The sequence below is a fragment of the Podarcis raffonei genome, chromosome 6 (genome assembly GCF_027172205.1).
Source record: "Podarcis raffonei isolate rPodRaf1 chromosome 6, rPodRaf1.pri, whole genome shotgun sequence".
In the NCBI taxonomy this organism is placed as follows: domain Eukaryota; kingdom Metazoa; phylum Chordata; class Lepidosauria; order Squamata; family Lacertidae; genus Podarcis; species Podarcis raffonei.
Window position 1 is genome coordinate 97,692,480 of NC_070607.1, and position 17,682 is coordinate 97,710,161.

At 44.8% G+C, this 17,682-nt stretch overlaps 1 protein-coding gene across 1 annotated transcript in view; it reads left to right on the plus strand.

Annotated features, from left to right (window-relative positions):
* The first annotated feature begins 325 nt into the window (after positions 1-325).
* The window catches only part of BPIFB2 (BPI fold containing family B member 2), a 36,671-nt gene continuing 19,314 nt past the window's right edge, over positions 326-17,682 (plus strand). Inside the window, exon 1 of the mRNA XM_053391730.1 lies at positions 326-397. Within this exon, the coding sequence (XP_053247705.1) occupies positions 326-397 (72 nt within the window). The remainder of the gene's footprint in view (positions 398-17,682) is intronic.

Consider the following 17,682-nt stretch of genomic DNA (forward strand, 5'->3'; position numbering starts at 1 on the left):
ATGAAGAGAATCATTAGTTAAGGACATTTAAGTGTAGTACAGTATATAGTATACTACTATATAGTAGTATAGAAGAAATGCACAATAAGTGATAAAGAACGGAAAATCATCCGAGGTGTTGATGGAAGTCTAAAAAATATTGTATAAGATGAGACGGTATGTGGTATGACTGTTGGAACTGATATGTTAAAAAATCAATAAAAATGTATATTAAAAAAACCGCAGAATATTTTGGAAAAGGGTTGGATGCAACCGGAAGAGGTGGAACCGGGATACGGAACGCGGGGCGAGCGAGCAAGAGGGTTGCGTCAGGTGGCGGTTCGCGATGGTTGACAAGATCAGCAAGGCGCAGGTGGCGCAGCCGGGAGGGGACACCATCTTTGGGGAGGGAACAGAGGTTTCTTAAGCTGCGTGCACTGGGTCACCCGCCCACCCTCCCTAATTTTAAGTTTTGTGTTGTGTGTTGACCTTGCGATGCCTGTCATGGGGTCGTCTGCTGTTGGGGCAGGGGCCTGGTAGGAATTTTGTCCAATTGGCTGATTGGTGCCATTCGGTTTTTTGCCTACTGTTTTAATTCCGTATATTATAAAAAGATACTTTGTTGTGGGTTTGTATTTTTGTATATCTTTGAATGTGTGTGTGTGTGTGTGTGTGTGTGTGTGTGTGTGTGTGTATATATAATGAGCAGAAGACAAGGGAATAAAAAAAGTTTGACATTTCTCATCTTTGTCTAGATGAGTTTCTAATGACATTTTCCTGGCTTTTGCATGCAAATTAAACGGAAGAGAAAATTTTGTGTGTGTTTTATAGATTGTTTGAGCAGACCATGCCATAGTTATGACCTTGCCCTCATTTTACAGTTTCTGACCTTCTTGGCCAGTGTTTCTTGTTTTTAAATATATTAATGATTTTTTATTAGTTTTTCCTCATATTTTCCAGCATATCATCCTTTTAAACAGCATTTCAAAATTTTTGGCTACCACAGCCTAAGACTTCCTTCAACCTCAACTGATGGTTTTCTAAAATCCTTCCGAATTATGCATTTTGTTACTATAGTTATTGCTATAAATTCAAATCTTTATACCTATTCTTAATTCTTTTCACAATAATTTCTATATTACTCCTTACAAAACTTCTTTTAAGCCTACAAGCGATGTGAATTGGTTACGGTTGCTTTCCAAATATGTCAAAAACTTCTTCCATTCCTTTAGGAAAGTCTGGTGCTGCTAGTTCCGAATTTTCCCGGTGAATCTCTCCATCTCGGCATAGTTCAGCAATTTCTCTTGCCACTCTTCTTTCGTCTTCATTTCTTCTTGCTTCCATCTTTGGGCTAACAATATCCGTGCTGCAGTTATTGCATATAAAAACAATTTTTTATCATTCATATGAATTTCTGTACCCACAATACCCAACAGAAGGGCTTCTGGTTGTTTAAAAAATGTATATTTCAACATTTTTTAAATTCATTATAAATCATTTCCCAGAAGTCCTTCACTTTCTTACATTCCCACCACATTTGGTAAAAAATACCCTCATTTTCTTTACATTTCCAACATTTCTTATCTCTTCTGTACGTTTTAGCTAACTTCACTGGTGTTATATACCACCTGTACATCATTTTCATGATGTTTTCTTTCAATGCACTGCAAGCAGTAAATTTTAATCCCTCTTTCCATAATTTTTCCCAATCCTCTATTTGTATATTATGACCAATATCTTTGGCCCAATGAATCATAACTGATGTCGCTTCCTCATCTTTCAAATGCCATTCCAATAGTAATTTATACATTTTAGATAACATTTTAACTCTGTTATTAAAGGTAAAGGTAAAGGTACCCCTGCCCGTACGGGCCAGTCTTGACAGAGTCTAGGGTTGTGCGCCCATCTCACTTAAGAGGCCGGGGGCCAGCGCTGTCCGGAGACACTTCCGGGTCACGTGGCCAGCGTGACAAAGCTGCATCTGGCGAGCCAGCGCAGCACATGGAAACGCCGTTTACCTTCCCGCCAGTAAGCGGTCCCTATTTATCTACTTGCACCCGGGGGTGCTTTCGAACTGCTAGGTTGGCAGGCGCTGGGACCGAGCAACGGGAGCGCACCCCACCACGGGGATTCGAACCGCCGACCTTTCGATCGGCAAGCCCTAGGCGCTGAGGCTTTTACCCACAGCGCCACCCGCATCCCAACTCTGTTATTAAATAACTCCAATTCAAATCTTGATTTTGTATATCTGAATCCATTTTTATTTTTATCTTCTTTAAACATTTCATTGACTTGACGATAATGCAACCAATCATTCACCATACATTTTACATCTTCATATGGCTTTACCTTCCATTGGCTCTCCCTCGCTATTACTAATTCTTCATAGGTGCCCCAATTTTTACTCACATTTCTCTTTTTTACAGTCATTGCCTCAAGTGGCGAGAGCCCCCATGGTGTCTTACGTTCTAATAGATTTTTATATCTATCCCACACCTCATACAATGACTTTCAAAATATGTGGTTTCCAAATCCTTTATGAACTTTTACTTTGCCATACCATAGATATGCGTGCCATCCAAATCTGTTGTCAAATCCTTCTAGATCTAAAAGATCTGTATTCTCCAATAATATCCAGTCCCTTAACCAACAAAGGCATGATGCTTCATAATACAATTTCAAATGTGGTAGGGAGAAGCCTCCTCTTTCTTTTATAGCTGTTAACAGTTTAAATTTAATTCTTGGCTTCTTCCCATGCCAGATAAATCTTGAAATTTTTTTTTGCCACTCTCTAAAGATACCAGCTCTGTTAATTATTGGGATTGATTGAAATAAAAACAACATTTTCAGTAGCACACTCATTTTAAAAACTGAAACCCTATCCATTAAGGATAGTTTCATTCTTCCCCACACTTCTAAGTCCCTTTTAATACCATTCCATATCGGTGTGTAATTGTCTTTAAATAAATTTATATTTTTCGATGTTAACCAGATTCCTAGATATATAACTTTTTTAACAACCTCTATTCCACTCTGATGCTGCAAAGTATCAATCAACTCTCGGTTCATATTTTTCATTAACATTTTTGGTTTTTTCTTATTTAATTTGAAACCTGCTACTTGTCCGAATTGTTCTATTCTTTCTAGTGCTTTTCTAGCACTAGTTAATGGTTCTTCCACTGTTCCGAAGAGTAAAATTAGTGACTATATTTTACAGATTCCATTTTCTTGAGCACTTTAATAGGCTGCAAATATTGGCCCTTAAATTTTCGGGGAGGGGGGAGATAATATTTTGTAATATTGTTACATGATATATGAGCATTCCTAGAGCAAGATTATAAAATTTTTACAAGCAAGGAAGAAGATCAGAAGAATTCCACCCCACCAGTTCCTCCGCTGGGGAGCATGATTTATAAGCAAATTTCAAGATTAGTCCCCTCTCAAGATCACTTCACTTCCTTATTCCCTTCTTGTAAACTGCTGTCTTTTGCAATGATTCACCCATCACGGGAGTGGCGGGGGTGAAGGGATGTCAGGGACGCTGGGGCAGCTAAATCCCATTTGATTCATTTGATTCCTCCAATATGGCGCCCTGTGCAAGCCCCAAATTTGGCTGCCGCAAATGGATCTTCTCCATCACAGCTCTGCACAATTCTGTGCCCCCTTGGCTAGGCACCCTGCGCAGAGGAACCACCGACAATGCCCTAAATCTGATTCTGCTCCATTACTGGCAGAAGTTCTCCAGTCTTATCTGAAGATGCCAAGATTTGAACCTGGGACCATTTGTGTTCAGAGCGCACGCCTGGCCACTGAGCCATGCCTCGTCTGGGGTGGTGGCGGCGGCCATAGTGCCCTTGTTTCGGCCTCGCCTCTCGAATCAGGGATGGATAGCAGCTGACCTTCCTCTCCTCTCTGCTTAGGCTGCTACCGGCCACAGTGCGCGTCGCATTTTGTGCTACCATCTGGCTGGCGGTGGTACCTTTGGGGCTGAGCGTCAGCAGCTGCTCTTCGGAGTACGCGGAAATCAGAGTAGACCCACTGATCGAGTAGGTGATGCGCAACTTCCTTTCCTTGGCGGGGGGACGGGACAGGCGGGGGTGGGTTGAGCGCCTCTCTTTCCCACAACCAGGGGAAATGCCCTGAGCCCTCAAAGGTGTGTGAGATTCTAGCAAAGTCTATCATCAGACCTAGGATAGCAGCATGTTCCCCTATTATTATTATTATTATTATTATTATTATTATTATTATTATTATGCTATTCATGGATACCTTTTCAATTTTTCCCTCTTCTGCTTTTGGAAATGGAACTATGGGGGAAACAGATGCTTAAGACGAATAGAATAAACTGCAAAAGTCAGTCGCTTTGAAAAGTTATCTTTGCATTCCGAAGATGCCATTATTATTGTTTTGGCCGCGTATGGTGAAGATCTGAACAAATGAGGAAGTCCAGCGATTTCTGGTGATGGGCCTGAGAGTTTTTTCTTTTGTTCCGCTGTGGGGAAACCCAGAGTTTACCGCTGAATTGGAAGAAATGTCAGTCCGCGGAAAACCCAACTGACATTTGTTCCGATCTAGCGGTAAACGGCAGGTTTTCTCAGGGAAAGCTGTGGTACAAAAAGCACCCTCAAAGCCATTGTTGCTCTCTGGCTGGGCGGGTGCTTTTATACTATACGGAGCAACAAAAGTGGGACAGCCGCCGCGTGGCCTCCTGAACATGTGTGCTATGAAAACTTATGGGATTTCAGCCGGAGGCCCTGGGGCCTGCAGAAGCTGGAAATGGAGAAGGGCACTCAGCTCAAAGCATTGAAAGCAGAGTTGTGCATGAATGCCCCAAGATCACCACAAGCGCAAAAAAATCACAGCTTCCATTTGTTATTTTTTTTACTTTGTAAAATCTGCACGCCGTAAAAGACCTCAAAGTGGTTTGTGGAAAGATGAAACAATAAATTGGAGGGGATAATTGCTAACAAACTTTAAAACGCGCAGAAAGTTACAATACTAAAGCGGATACAAATTCGCCTCAACTTTCTAAGCATCTGGATAGGCTTGTCTAAACAAGAATGTTTCTAGTGTGGGAATGTTGTGGGTAACAGGAGAGGATATATCGATTAATACCAGCAAGTGCTAGCAAGTTTCTTCGTACAACAGATTGCATTCCCCTTTACCCAGCAGGAAGCTGGTTGCAGACTTGTTTGAATCTCTTAAGATAATAAGCAATTCAATTTGGCTTGCCCAGATTGAAATATGTTCTATTATTCCTGGCAAGACCCCTTTGATCCCTCCTGGCAAATAGAAGGGGAAGAAATGGAGACAGTGAGAGATTTTACTTTCTTGGGCTCCATGATCACTGCAGATGGTGACAGCTGTCACGAAATTAAAAGACGCCTGCTCCTTGGGAGAAAAGCAATGATAAACCTAGACAGCATCTTAAAAAGCAGAGACATCACCTTGCCAACAAAGGTCCGTATAGTCAAAGCTATGGTTTTCCCAGTAGTGATGTATGGAAGTGAGAGCTGGACCATCAAGAAGGCTGATCGCCGAGGAATTGATGCTTTTGAATTATGGTGCTGGAGGAGACTCTTGAGAGTCCCATGGACTGCAAGAAGATCAAACCTCTCCATTCTGAAGGAAATCAGCCCTGAGTGCTCCCTGGAAGGACAGAGCGTGAAGCTGAGGCTCCAAGACTTTGGCCACCTCATGAGAAGAGAAGACTCCCTGGAAAAGACCCTGATGTTGGGAAAGATGGAGGGCACAAGAAGGGGACGACAGAGGATGAGATGGTGGGACAGTGTTCTCGAAGCTACCAGCATGCGTTTGACCAAACTGCAGGAGGCAGTGGATGACAGGAGTGCCTGGCGTGCTCTGGTCCAGGGGGTCACGAAGAGTCGGACACGACTAAACGACTAAACAACCACAACATCATCCTGCCATTGACTGGGTGGGCGCAGAGGAATGGTGGGAGGAACCAGCTGGGAAACCCCCAGGGAAAGAAGGTTCAGAGCCTGTGGATTGGTGGTGGGACAACAATGAGTGGTCAGAGGGAGAAGAGGGAGAAGACTGGGAGGAGGAGGCGCCAGAAGGTGAAGAGGCAACAGGGCTTAGTGAGCGGGGAGAGTCTGTGGCAGAGAGAAGTCCAGAATTAGAGGCAGAAGCTGAAGTGGGAGGGAGGCCAAGAGAAAGAGATGGGTCAGGCTGGTGAAGAAGCAAAGGTGTCTTCTGCTGTGATGAGCTCCCCTTTGTGCTGGTCTTCCAGAACCAGGAGAGGCACGAAGAGGGCGGAGGAGAAATTAGCTCCAGGCAGGCACAGTCTCAGATTACTTGGGGAAAACCCTGGAGAGGAGGGGATTGTGGGGAGGCAGGGACCTTCAGTCTCAGCAACTGCTTCTTGGGGGGGGGGGCAAGACCTGCGGGAGATTAGTTGCTGTGCTCACTAGGCCTGACGCTCCTGTGCAGATCCCGCTTTTGCTAATAAAGATTTTAACTCTAACTCACTCTGTGTAATTTACCGCAGGCCTGCTCCTGTCACATGCTATGAATCCTATGTCCTGTAGTTAAATATTATATTCATAGCGATTTTGCACTTGGGTTCCTCCACCCAACCGTGACCTGCATCTCCTGCATCCCAGAATAAGTATCTTCATTGAGCTGTGACCGTGAGCAGGAGAAACCCAGAGAAAAATGGCTGCTTCAGATTTTCCCAAAGTAGCCGCACTCATGCTTGTTGCCACTGGGGAGCACTAAAAGACAAGGCAAAGATTGTTTCTAGCCGAGCTTGCAACTCAGTTAGCTCAGTGCCCCCCCCAACCTAGTTTAAACCAATGAAAGCAAGCAAGCCTGGTTCCAAACTGACTTAAATTCCTGTACTTCAGCTCAGTTTAAGGTGATCAGGTGGCTATACTGTATTTGAAAAGTGAGGAAAGCAATGTGTTGGGTGTGTTGGGGCTTCCCCCCCACGGGAATGTCTTCTGATGATGATGATGATGATGATAATGATAATAATCATAATAAATTTATTATTTCTATCCCACCCATCTGGCTGGGTTTCCCCAGCCACTCTGGGCGGCTTCCAACAGAAGGTTAAAAATACATTTTTAGACTACAATGAACTGGGTCAGCTCAACTCTTTCTCTCTCTAAAGCAATTAATTGCAGCTTCTGCATCTTCTCACTTCTCTTGAGAAACCTGGAGTCCTCCTGAACAGGAGTGGAAGAATCTGTCAATTTGGGTTTTTCCCCTCAGGTTCTCATTTTCACAATCTTAAACCCAGTTCTCCATGTTTCTATATCAGTTTTTTTTTACAAAGTCTTCATGAACATTCATCAATATTTGAGGTCAAATTTCTCCTGACACATTATATTGTTTGGTATACACAAATGGGCATCCCATACTCTCCAACATTTCTCTGACGAAATAGGGACGTCCCATTACACAAGTTTGTACCCCACACATCTGACTGGGTTGCCCCAGCCAGCTACCAACTTATATAAAAATATAATAAAACATTAAACATCAGAAAAACCCTTCCCTATTCAGGATTGCCTACAGAGGTCTGGGAAGTTGAATAACTCCATACCCTCCAATGTTTCTCCAATGAAAATTGGGACACCCTAAGGAAAAGTGCAGAGGACACAACCTTGATTGCAGAAAGTTGGAGGAATTAACGAACCTTTTAATGAGGGTGAAAGAGGAGAGCGCAAAATATGGTCTGAAGCTCAACCTCCAAAAACGAAGATCATGGCCCCTGGTCCCATCACCTCCTGGCAAATAGAAGGGGAAGAAATGGAGGCAGTGAGAGATTTCACTTTCTTGGGCTCCATGATCACTGCAGATGGTGACAGCTGTCACGAAATTAAAAGATGCCTGCTTCTTGGGAGAAAAGCAATGACAAACCTAGATAGCATCTTAAAAAGCAGAGACATCACCTTGCCAACAAAGGTCCATATAGTTAAAGCTATGGTTTTCCCAGTAGTGAGGTATGGAAGTGAGAGCTGGACCATAAAGAAGGCTGATCGCCGAAGAATGGATGCTTTTGAATTATGGTGCTGGAGGAGACTCTTGAGAGTCCCATGGACTGCAGGAAGATCAAACTTATCCATTCTGAAGGAAATCAGCCTTGAGTGCTTACTGGAAGGACAGATCGTGAAGCTGAGGCTCCAATACATTGGCCACTTCACGAGAAGAGAAGACTCCCTGGGAAAGACCCTGATGTTGGGAAAGATGGAGGGCACAAGGAGAAGGGGACGACAGAGGACGAGATGGTGAGACAGTGTTCTCGAAGCTCCCAGCATAAGTTTGACCAAACTGCAGGAGGCAGTGGAAGACAGGAGTGCCTGGCCTGCTCTGGTCCATGAGGTCATGAAGAGGCGGACGCGACTAAACGACTAAACAACAACAAAGGAAAGTGGGACGATCTGGGATCAGATCAGAAACTGGGACAGCTTCTCTACATCAGAGATGTCCCTGAAAAATAGGGACACTTGGAGGGTCTGGTATACACACATATCTATTATAAACACACGTGTATGGCTGTTGGGTCCGTGGGCATTTGAACAATTATGATACGAGGCGGATGCTGTACTCAGCAGTGAGCTGGTCCTCAGTTTTTGTAACTATTTAGACTTTTTATTTTAAATGAGTAGAACTTTTTGGAATTAAACGGAGAGCACAGAAACCTTCCCACTTCTTCTTTTTCCTTGCTCAGAGTGGGCTGTTTTAGTAGCTGAGATTGGTTCACAGAATCTAGTGTGTCTCATTTCCGCCCTTGAGTGCTTCTTCGGCCTGTCGCCTTCCCCCTCCGGCTTTGACGCTCCCGTCGCTGATGCAATTTCAGCAACACCTGTGGCTCCCTGTCAGAAGCAATCAGTTCTAAGGGACTGAACTCACGGAGGTGGCACTGGAGATGGTTTATGGGCTCAGCTGCCTCCATCAGGAGCTGTCTCCCTTTGCAAACAGATTTGTTAGCCTTTGCCTCAAAGTAATGGGATTTGGTTCGGGGATATTCTTAATAAGCTGAGGCTGTGCAATTTCTTCCCTTCTTGCCTGCCTCCTCTTCTTATGTTTCCGACAAATGACAAAGAAAGCGCCACCCTTTGCCATTGGAGGAAACGGCAAATATCTTTTCCGAAAGTCTCTCTCCGCCATCCCAAATCCGCTGCATATTTTGGATATTTTCTGCTCCCAAGTCAAGTGGACAAATTTGGGGGAAACGAGGCAGGGGACTCATTTTAATATTCTGTTTTTAATATTCTGCTGGAAGCTGCTCAGAGTGGCTGGGGAGGGCCAGCCAGATGAGCGGGGTATAAGTAATAAATTATTATTATTATCAGTACTTTTTCCCCTAAAAAAATGTTTGGGGGTACTCTCATTTTCCTACTCATATTGAAATACTGCCCCTCAATGAGGCCAAACTTAGATTCACAAAATTTAGGAGTATGTCAATAAAAAGTTTGTGAATGTTTATTAAAAACCTGCCAAGGAGTCCAATTCACTTTGTTGCGTCTTCAAATATTTTGTAAAGGGTTCCCATTCATCTTTGAAATCACAGTTATCCTTGTCCCATAGCTTATGTGTATGTTTTGCCAGTTCTACATAGTCCATCAGTTTTTCTTGCCATGATTCTTTAGGTGGAATTTCTTCAGTCTTCCATCCTTGTGCTATTAGGACTCTCGCGGCCGTTGTCGCATACATGAAGATGTTTTCCAGCTTTTTTGGCAGGTCTTTCCCTACAATCCCTAACAAAAATGCTTCAGGTTTTTTTAAACAAATGTTCGATGGAACATTTTCTTCAATTCACAACATTATGACGGAAGATTGGGAAAAATTATGGAAAACTGATTTGAAATTTACAGACTGTTCCCTGTTGAAGGAGAATTATATGAAGATGATGTGCAGATGGTATATGACACCAGTGCAGTTAGAGAAAATGTACAAAACTAGTTCAAATATATGTTGGGAGTGTAAGGAAAAGGAGGGGACATTTTATCATATGTGGTGGGATTGTAAGGTAATTAAATTTTTTTGGGAAATGATATACCCCCACCAGCATTTTGACTTTGTGTGCGTGAAATCCCCCTTCAATGAGAGCCCACCCCTGCCGTGCCAGATCCTATTTCATTCCCTTGCAGATCATTTCCTTCAGAGATTTCCAACCACTCTCTCAGCCAAGCCGTTTTGTCAAATTGAAAAGCTGGGAGAAGACGAGAGGAGCAGGAAGAGAGACGTCAAGATCTGGTCTGGCAGGTTTTTCCAAGTGATCAGAGGGAGCGCTGAGTAAATAGCCAACTTAGAACCGCCGGACATAAATCAACCTGCCAGTCAGCCAGGGAGAAAAAGAGATCAAGATGTAACAGCATTTAAGGAGAACTGGAGAATGTCTGCAGTCCATGCAAAGAACAGGTTAAATCATTAGCAGGTTTAGAGTAAAAGCAGCTGTAAAAGTTGTATTGAGACTAAGATGAGAAAAATAACGTATAGTTGGATTATAATGTGCAGCAGTAATTCTTATTTGGAGGCAACCATGGAAGGGAAGTCGACGTTTAATGTATTGTTATTAATAAGGTGTGAATAAATGTATTGTTGAAAAATTATGGTTGTGTTTTTTTTAAAAAAGAGAAAGCTTCTGAAGGTTTAGGTTTAAACAGCATCCACAGAGGGATGGGGTGTGTGTGTGTGTGTGTGTGTGTGTGTGTGTGTGTTGGGTGTGTGAATTGCTGGTTGTGCTCATTTGTCCACACAGACACACACAGAAACCTGTATCTTTGAATCCTGGACCCCTGTGATTCATGCAATACAGGAATCACAGCTAAAGCATCCCTGAGAGATGGCTATCTAACCTCTGCTTAAAAACCTCCACCACCTTCACAATTAATAATGTCCCTCTCTTATTTGCGGCATGTTTCCTTTGCATCAAAATAAATGAGGTGGAATAACGTAACACCAATGAATTTCACATAATTTTGTCGCAGTGGGCAGCAATACAAATAATGTGCTTTTGGGCGGAAGGCAAACTGCAGCAGAACGGGATAACCTTCTTCAGAAAAAGCATTTCAAGGTCCGGATAGCAGTTTTCACATCTAGGAGGGCTTCGGTCTCTCCCAAAAAGTTGGCTGCCGATTCCAAGAGGAGAATGTCACTGCAGGGCCCACAGTCAGCCTGTTTGATAGTCCAGCCTTGCTTTTTGTTTAAGAAGCGGCCTTTATCTCTGTGAGAAAAGAAAGAAAGGAATGCAGTGCGTGATCAGGTGAACCACCCTGAGACCTCTGGGTATAGGGCGGCATATAAATTCAATAAATAATAAAATAATAATAATAATAATAATAATAATAATAATAATAATAATCAGGTACAGATTGTTCTGCAAACTTATCATGGAGCCTCCACTGGGAAATTCAATTTATGCAGTTCACAGACCACAGTGTGAGAACCTCTGTCTGGTCAAAACAGATCAGGATCTTTCAAGTCTGTGGGACACACTCACCACTTTGTGGAACGACAGATTCCACAGCACAACACCCCACCATTTTTAATTTTTGGCTGCTGAGAACAGTTCATAAGAAGAGCATCTGCTGAATCAGGCCAATGGCCCATCTAGTCCAGCCTCCTGTTCTCACAGGGGCCGACCAGATGTCCATAATGGGAAACCTGCAAGCAGGATTTGAGTGCAAGAGCAGCTCTCCTCTACTGCAGTTTCCAGGAACCAGCATTCAGAAGCATTGCTGCCTCTGACTTAGAACTTCGTCATTGTGGCTCATAATAATAATAATAATAATAATAATAATAATAATAATAATAATAAATTTTTATTTATACCCCGCCCTTCCTGGTTCAAAAACCGGGCTCAGGGCAGCTAACAACAAATTCAAAACACTTAATTGTAAAAGCAGCATAAAATACAGTATAAAAACATGAATAACAATAAAATTCAAAATTCAAACATCAGTTAGATAGTCCCCAGGGCTAGCTGGCTGAATTAGTCCTACTTGGGCCAGCGAGGGGAGAATTAGCTGTGGGATCTCAGAGCGGGTGATCTTCATAAAAGGGGAGGGAAGAGAAGGGAAATAAAAGATCAGGCTGAATTCAAATTAAAGGCCAGGCGGAATAGCTCTGTCTTACAGGCCCGACGGAAGGAGGTTAAATCCTGCAGGGCCCTGGTCTCATGGGACAGAGCATTCTGATGGAGCCATCACTGAGAAGGCCCTGGCCCTGGTGGAGGATAGGGCCCGGGACCTCTAAACTATGGTTATTCATGGACCGTAAGGTCCTCTGCGGGGCAGACCAGGAGAGGCAGTCCTGTAGATTCAAGGGCCCTAAGCCACAAAGGGCTTTAAAGGACCAGCACCTTGAACCTGACCCAATACTCCACTGGGAGCCAGTGCAACATAACCCCGGACTTCCAGGGATGTCGGCAAGTAGCGCTAAGGACACGTCAGCCAAGGATTTGCCTTTGGAGAGGAAAGAGAGCAAAGCCCTGGCTTAGCTTTTGGGTAAACACTTTTTGTTGAACTTTGAGGAGCCTGTGCCCTTTCTGCCGTGCTCACGCCCTCTTCGTAAGTCACTGTGGTTTTCTAAGAGCTTTATGCTTGATAAAGCATGGGAGTGCTGCCCATCTCATCTCACCAGGTCCTTGATGTTAGTTTTGAATTGCAGAAGCAGAACGCAAAGGGGAGGTTCTTCTGAGGGCTCCGTCGACACAGCCAAATTGGTGTGGCAGAAATATATATAGCTGTCAACTTTTCCCTTTTCTTGTGAGGAATCCTATTTGGAATAAGGGAATTTCCCTTAAAAAAAGGGAAATGTTGACAGCTATGGAAATACAGCAATGTGTAAGACATTATCCACCTCTTGTGAAATATACTCGGAGTCCTGTAGTGATTTCATGCTCTTTATTGTAGCTTGTAAAACAGTGATTGAATTGCTCCTCAGACCTCAGGCTTTTACATACATTATTTACACATTGAGTCCTGTCTGATTGGCTGATTCTGCTTCCCTCCTGGAGCCTGATTGGTCTTTTCCTGCAGGCCAGTCAGTTGTTGCATTCTAGGATCCTACTTGCCTATTGTTCTAGGATCCAAGCTTAGTACATAACATCTTGCCTCTTTGCCCCACTCACTTCCAGTACCTGCAAGTCAGTGGTAAGACCGATACGGTGGTACCTCGGGTTACATACGCTTCAGGTTACATACGCTTCAGGTTACGGACTCCGCTAACCCAGAAATAGTACCTCGGGTTAAGAACTTTGCTTCAGGATGAGAACAGAAATCGTACTCTGGCGGTGCGGCGGCAGCAGGAGGCCCCATTAGCTAAAGTGGTGCTTCAGGTTAAGAACAGTTTCAGGTTAAGAACAGACCTCTGGAACGAATTAAGTACTTAACCCGAGGTACCACTGCATGTTGGACTGCAGTTTTGCATATGTCATCCTCAGGTCCCGCTTGCCAGATTCCTGCAGGCATCTGGCTGGCCACTGTGACAACAGGATGCTGGTCTGATCCAGCAGATACGGGAAGAAACACCAAGGATCACTTAGTCCCACTCCCTGCAATGCAGGAATCTCAACTGAAGCATCCATGACAGATGGCCAGCCAACCTCTGCTTCAAAAACTCAAAGTCCACCACCTTCTGTTGAACAGCCCTCAGAAAGTTCTTCCTGATGTTGAGTGGGGATCTCCTTTCTTGGAACTTGAAGCCATTGGTTCGGGTCCTGCCTTCCAGAGCAGAAGAAAAGAAGTTTGCTCCACCTTCCACATGACAACCATGAAGATGGCTATCGTATTTCCTCTCAATCTCCTGTTATCCAGGCTAAACATACCTAGTTCCATCAACTGAAAGCTTGGTTTCCAGACCCTTGACCATCTTTGTTGCCTTCCTCTGCACACCTTCCAGCTTGTCAACATCTTTCTTAAAATGTGGTGCCAGAACTGGACACAGGGCTCCAGGTGGGGTCTGATCAAGGCAGAAGAGAGTAGGACTATTACTTCATTTGGATGTGGGTGGCGCTGTGGGTTGGTTGAAACACTAGACTTCTGTCAATGCAGCCTGGACTTCCATTCACTTTTTTTGTTAAACTTGTGGTCTGCTAAGACCTCCAGACCATTTTCACATGTGCTACTGGCAAGCCAGGTGTCACCCATCTTGCATTTGTGCAGCTAGTTATTCCTGCCTAAGTGCTGAACCTTAAGTCAGGGGTCAGCAAACTTACCGTGCCAGTGTCTCCAGCACCGATCGCACGGCGGGCCGGAGGGCTGGGGAGCGCTTGCCCATACACGTGCGCACACGCTATTTACGTTGCACTTCGGGGTCAGAAGAGCACCGGAAATAGCTTGTGCACATGTGCACGGGCCTCCTCTGACCGGGATGTGCACCAAAAATAATGCTTGCACATGCGCACAAGCTACTCCAACCCAGAAATGGGCAGCTGCGCAGCACCATTAAGAGTGGGTGGCAGCAGTCGCTTTTGGTTGGATAAACAAGTCCCTCAGGCCTTATCTGGCCCGTGGGCCTTAGTTTGGGGACCCCTGCCTTAAGTGATGCTCTCCAGTGTGATGGGCAGGTGAACCCAAAGCTGAAACCTTTGTGGTTTGCTCCTAAGTGGCAGAGAAGGCAGCCCTTTTGCAACGTCAAGATCTCTTTAGCAAGTCCAGGATCAGGATGCTGAAAGATGGGAAAGGACTCTGAAAGCAAATAAGCCTGCTAGTTCATAACAAAGGGATGCCTAAATGGCTTAGGAACTCAGGAGAAAGAGTGTTGACTCAGAGATGCCCTGCTCTTGCAACTTTCACTGGGGCGTTTCAAAAAGAGCCATTAACATACACACCCCGTGCCCACTTCTGGTGCTGTCTCAACAAACAAAAGAGCCAGGAGATTAAATCCCATATCCAGGCATGTCAATGCACACAGGCCTCCTCTCCTTTGCAAAAGTTATTTGGGCAATGAACTGAATTTTAGGAAACCGGCCCCAGAGGGGGAAGTCACATTTGTCTGTGGCAGCCAGACCAAGACCATGCCCTAACAGCTTAGACAGGGGTCAGCAAACTTTTTCAGCAGGGGGCTGGTCCCTCAGACCTTGTGGGGGGCCGGACTATATTTTGAAAATAAATAAATAAAATGAACGAATTTCTATGCCCCACAAATAACCCAGAGATGCATTTTAAATAAAAGGACACATTCTACTCGTGTAAAAACACGCTGATTCCCGGACTGTCTGCGGGCCGGATAGAGAAGGCAATTGGGCTGGATCCGACCCCCGGGTCTCAGTTTGCCTACCCATGGCTTAGAAGGTTGCCCTGGAATGGTTGAAAGGCTGAGCTTTGAACCCGGAAATGCCTCTCTTGGACTCACTCAGTGCAAACCCTTCTCTTTCTGCCTCCATTTGCAGGACGGCTTTGCTAACAATGGCCTACCTCACTAGGGAGGGAGAGACTGTGTTGCGTAGTGGTTAGAGTGCTGGGCTGGAGAGGCCCAGGTTCACATCCACAGACTAACCTACCTCAAAAGGCTGTTGTGAGAATAAAATTGGGGCAGTGGGGGAGGACTATGCATGCCCCCTTCGAGCTCCTTGGAGGAAAGGCAACTAGGACAGTCAATGAAATGTTGTGAGGATTGCTGAGATAATACAGTTACGTGCCACCCCAATTTCCAAGCAGTGATGGGCTCCATGAATTTCAAGCTCTTACCCAGAGTTTGCTTTCCTTGGGATGAAGGTCAGTGGAGACTGCAGAGTTTTTAGCATATATGGTTTTATTTACACATTTATACAACTTGAGCATGGACGTGGGTGGTGCTGTGGGTTAAACCACAGAGCCTAGGACTTGCCGATCAGAAGGTCGGCGGTTCGAATCCCCGCGACGGGGTGAGCTCCCATTGCTCGGTCCCTGCTCCTGCCAACCTAGCAGTTCGAAAGCACGTCAAAGTGCAAGTAGATAAATAGGTACCGCTCCGGCGGGAAGGTAAACGGTGTTTCTGTGCGCTGCTCTGGTTTGCCAGAAGCAGCTTAGTCATGCTGGCCACGTGACCCAGAAGCTATACGCCGGCTCCCTTGGCCAATAAAGCGAGATGAGCGCCACAACCCCAGAGTCTACCTTTACAACTTGAGCATAGGATGGGGGTTGTTCACAGCATCAACACCCCAGGAGATATTTCTTCTCCATCAGTCACAGCTTTGGTTCCAGCACAGAGCAAACCGGTCTCTGTTTCTCCAGCTCAACTCACAACCAAAAACTGTGGCTGTCCTCCTACCTAGCAGCCAAGTGAGGTGGGTTGGAGGAGGAAAGGCCCACCCATGAGCCTGGAGGGCCTAATAATAATAATAATAATAATAATAATAATAATAATAATAATAATTTATTTATACCCTGCCAATCTGTCTGGGTTTCCCTAGCCACTCTGGGCGGCTTCCCACAGAATATTAAAATACAATAATCTATTAAACATTAAAAGCTTCCCTAAACAGGGCTGCCTTCAGATGTCTTCTAAAAGTCTGGTAGTTGTTTTTCTCTTTGACATCTGGTGGGAGGGCGTTCCACAGGGTGGGTGCCACTACCCATCCCTTCATTGCAGCTCCTGCAACAGAGCTTCTTCGGATCAGGACCCTTGAGTAGACAGCGGAGGTCATTGCCTTCCAAAGAAACATGTTCAGCAGTAGAATCCTCCATTAGATTTTAACTCACACCGGGTACGGGACCCCAAGAATTCATCCAGATAGACCCCCCCTCAGACAAACAATACAAATGAAATGGCTTTCGTCCTTTGCAAAGGAAAAAAATGTGTCATAAATAATAATAATAATAATAATAATAATAATAATATCTTTATTGTCATTGCCCCCTCTCAGGGACAACGAAATTACTTGACTGCTCCATAAAAACACTAATTAAAACAATACAATATAGTACAGCAAGGAAGATTAGATGACTTTCAAAGTCCAGGCTTCCCATTCAGGGCTGAGATCGCTCTGGAGAAGAAGCTGTTCTTAAGACGGCTCGTTCTTGTCTTCATCGTCCTGTATCTCCGTCCCGACGGCAGGAGCTCGAAGAGACAGTGACCAGGATGCGATGGATCTTTTACTATGTCCAGTGCCTTCCTATGGCACCTTGTGGCATAAATCTGCTCTAAGGTGGAGAGTGGGCAGCCAACAATGCTCTCTGCTGCCTTAACAACTCTGCACAACCCCATCCTGTCCTGGGTAGTACAGCTTCCGTACCACACACATAAGCCATAAGTGAGCACGCTCTCAATGGCACAGTGATAGAAGGCAAGCAGCAGTTTCTGCGGGAGATGGTTTTTCCTTAGAATTCTCAAAAAGTACAGTCTCTGCTGCGCCTTCTTCACAAGCCCCCTTGTGTTGACACTCCAGGACAGATCCTCTTGTAATTCAATGCCCAAAAATCTGAATGTTGTTACCCTCTCCACACAGACCCCATCAATCAAAAGTGGCTGGATATTGCTCTAGGGCTAGCAGTTCCCGCTGGATCCTAAAGTTTGACTTGGTGGGGTCTGAATCCCAGATGCCTTGTCATCTCAGAAGCTCTGAGACCTGCTAATCCTCTCCCCGTTTGACCAGGCACGGTGCTTCTTTGAGAGTGATGGATGGATGGATGGATTGGTTGCATCCCAAATATACATTGTGGGTTGTGTGCAGAAAGCAGGCTCCCCATTTTCCCACAAGTAAACGTTTCACGCCCTCGGCAAACCTAAGCTCGACATGTCTCC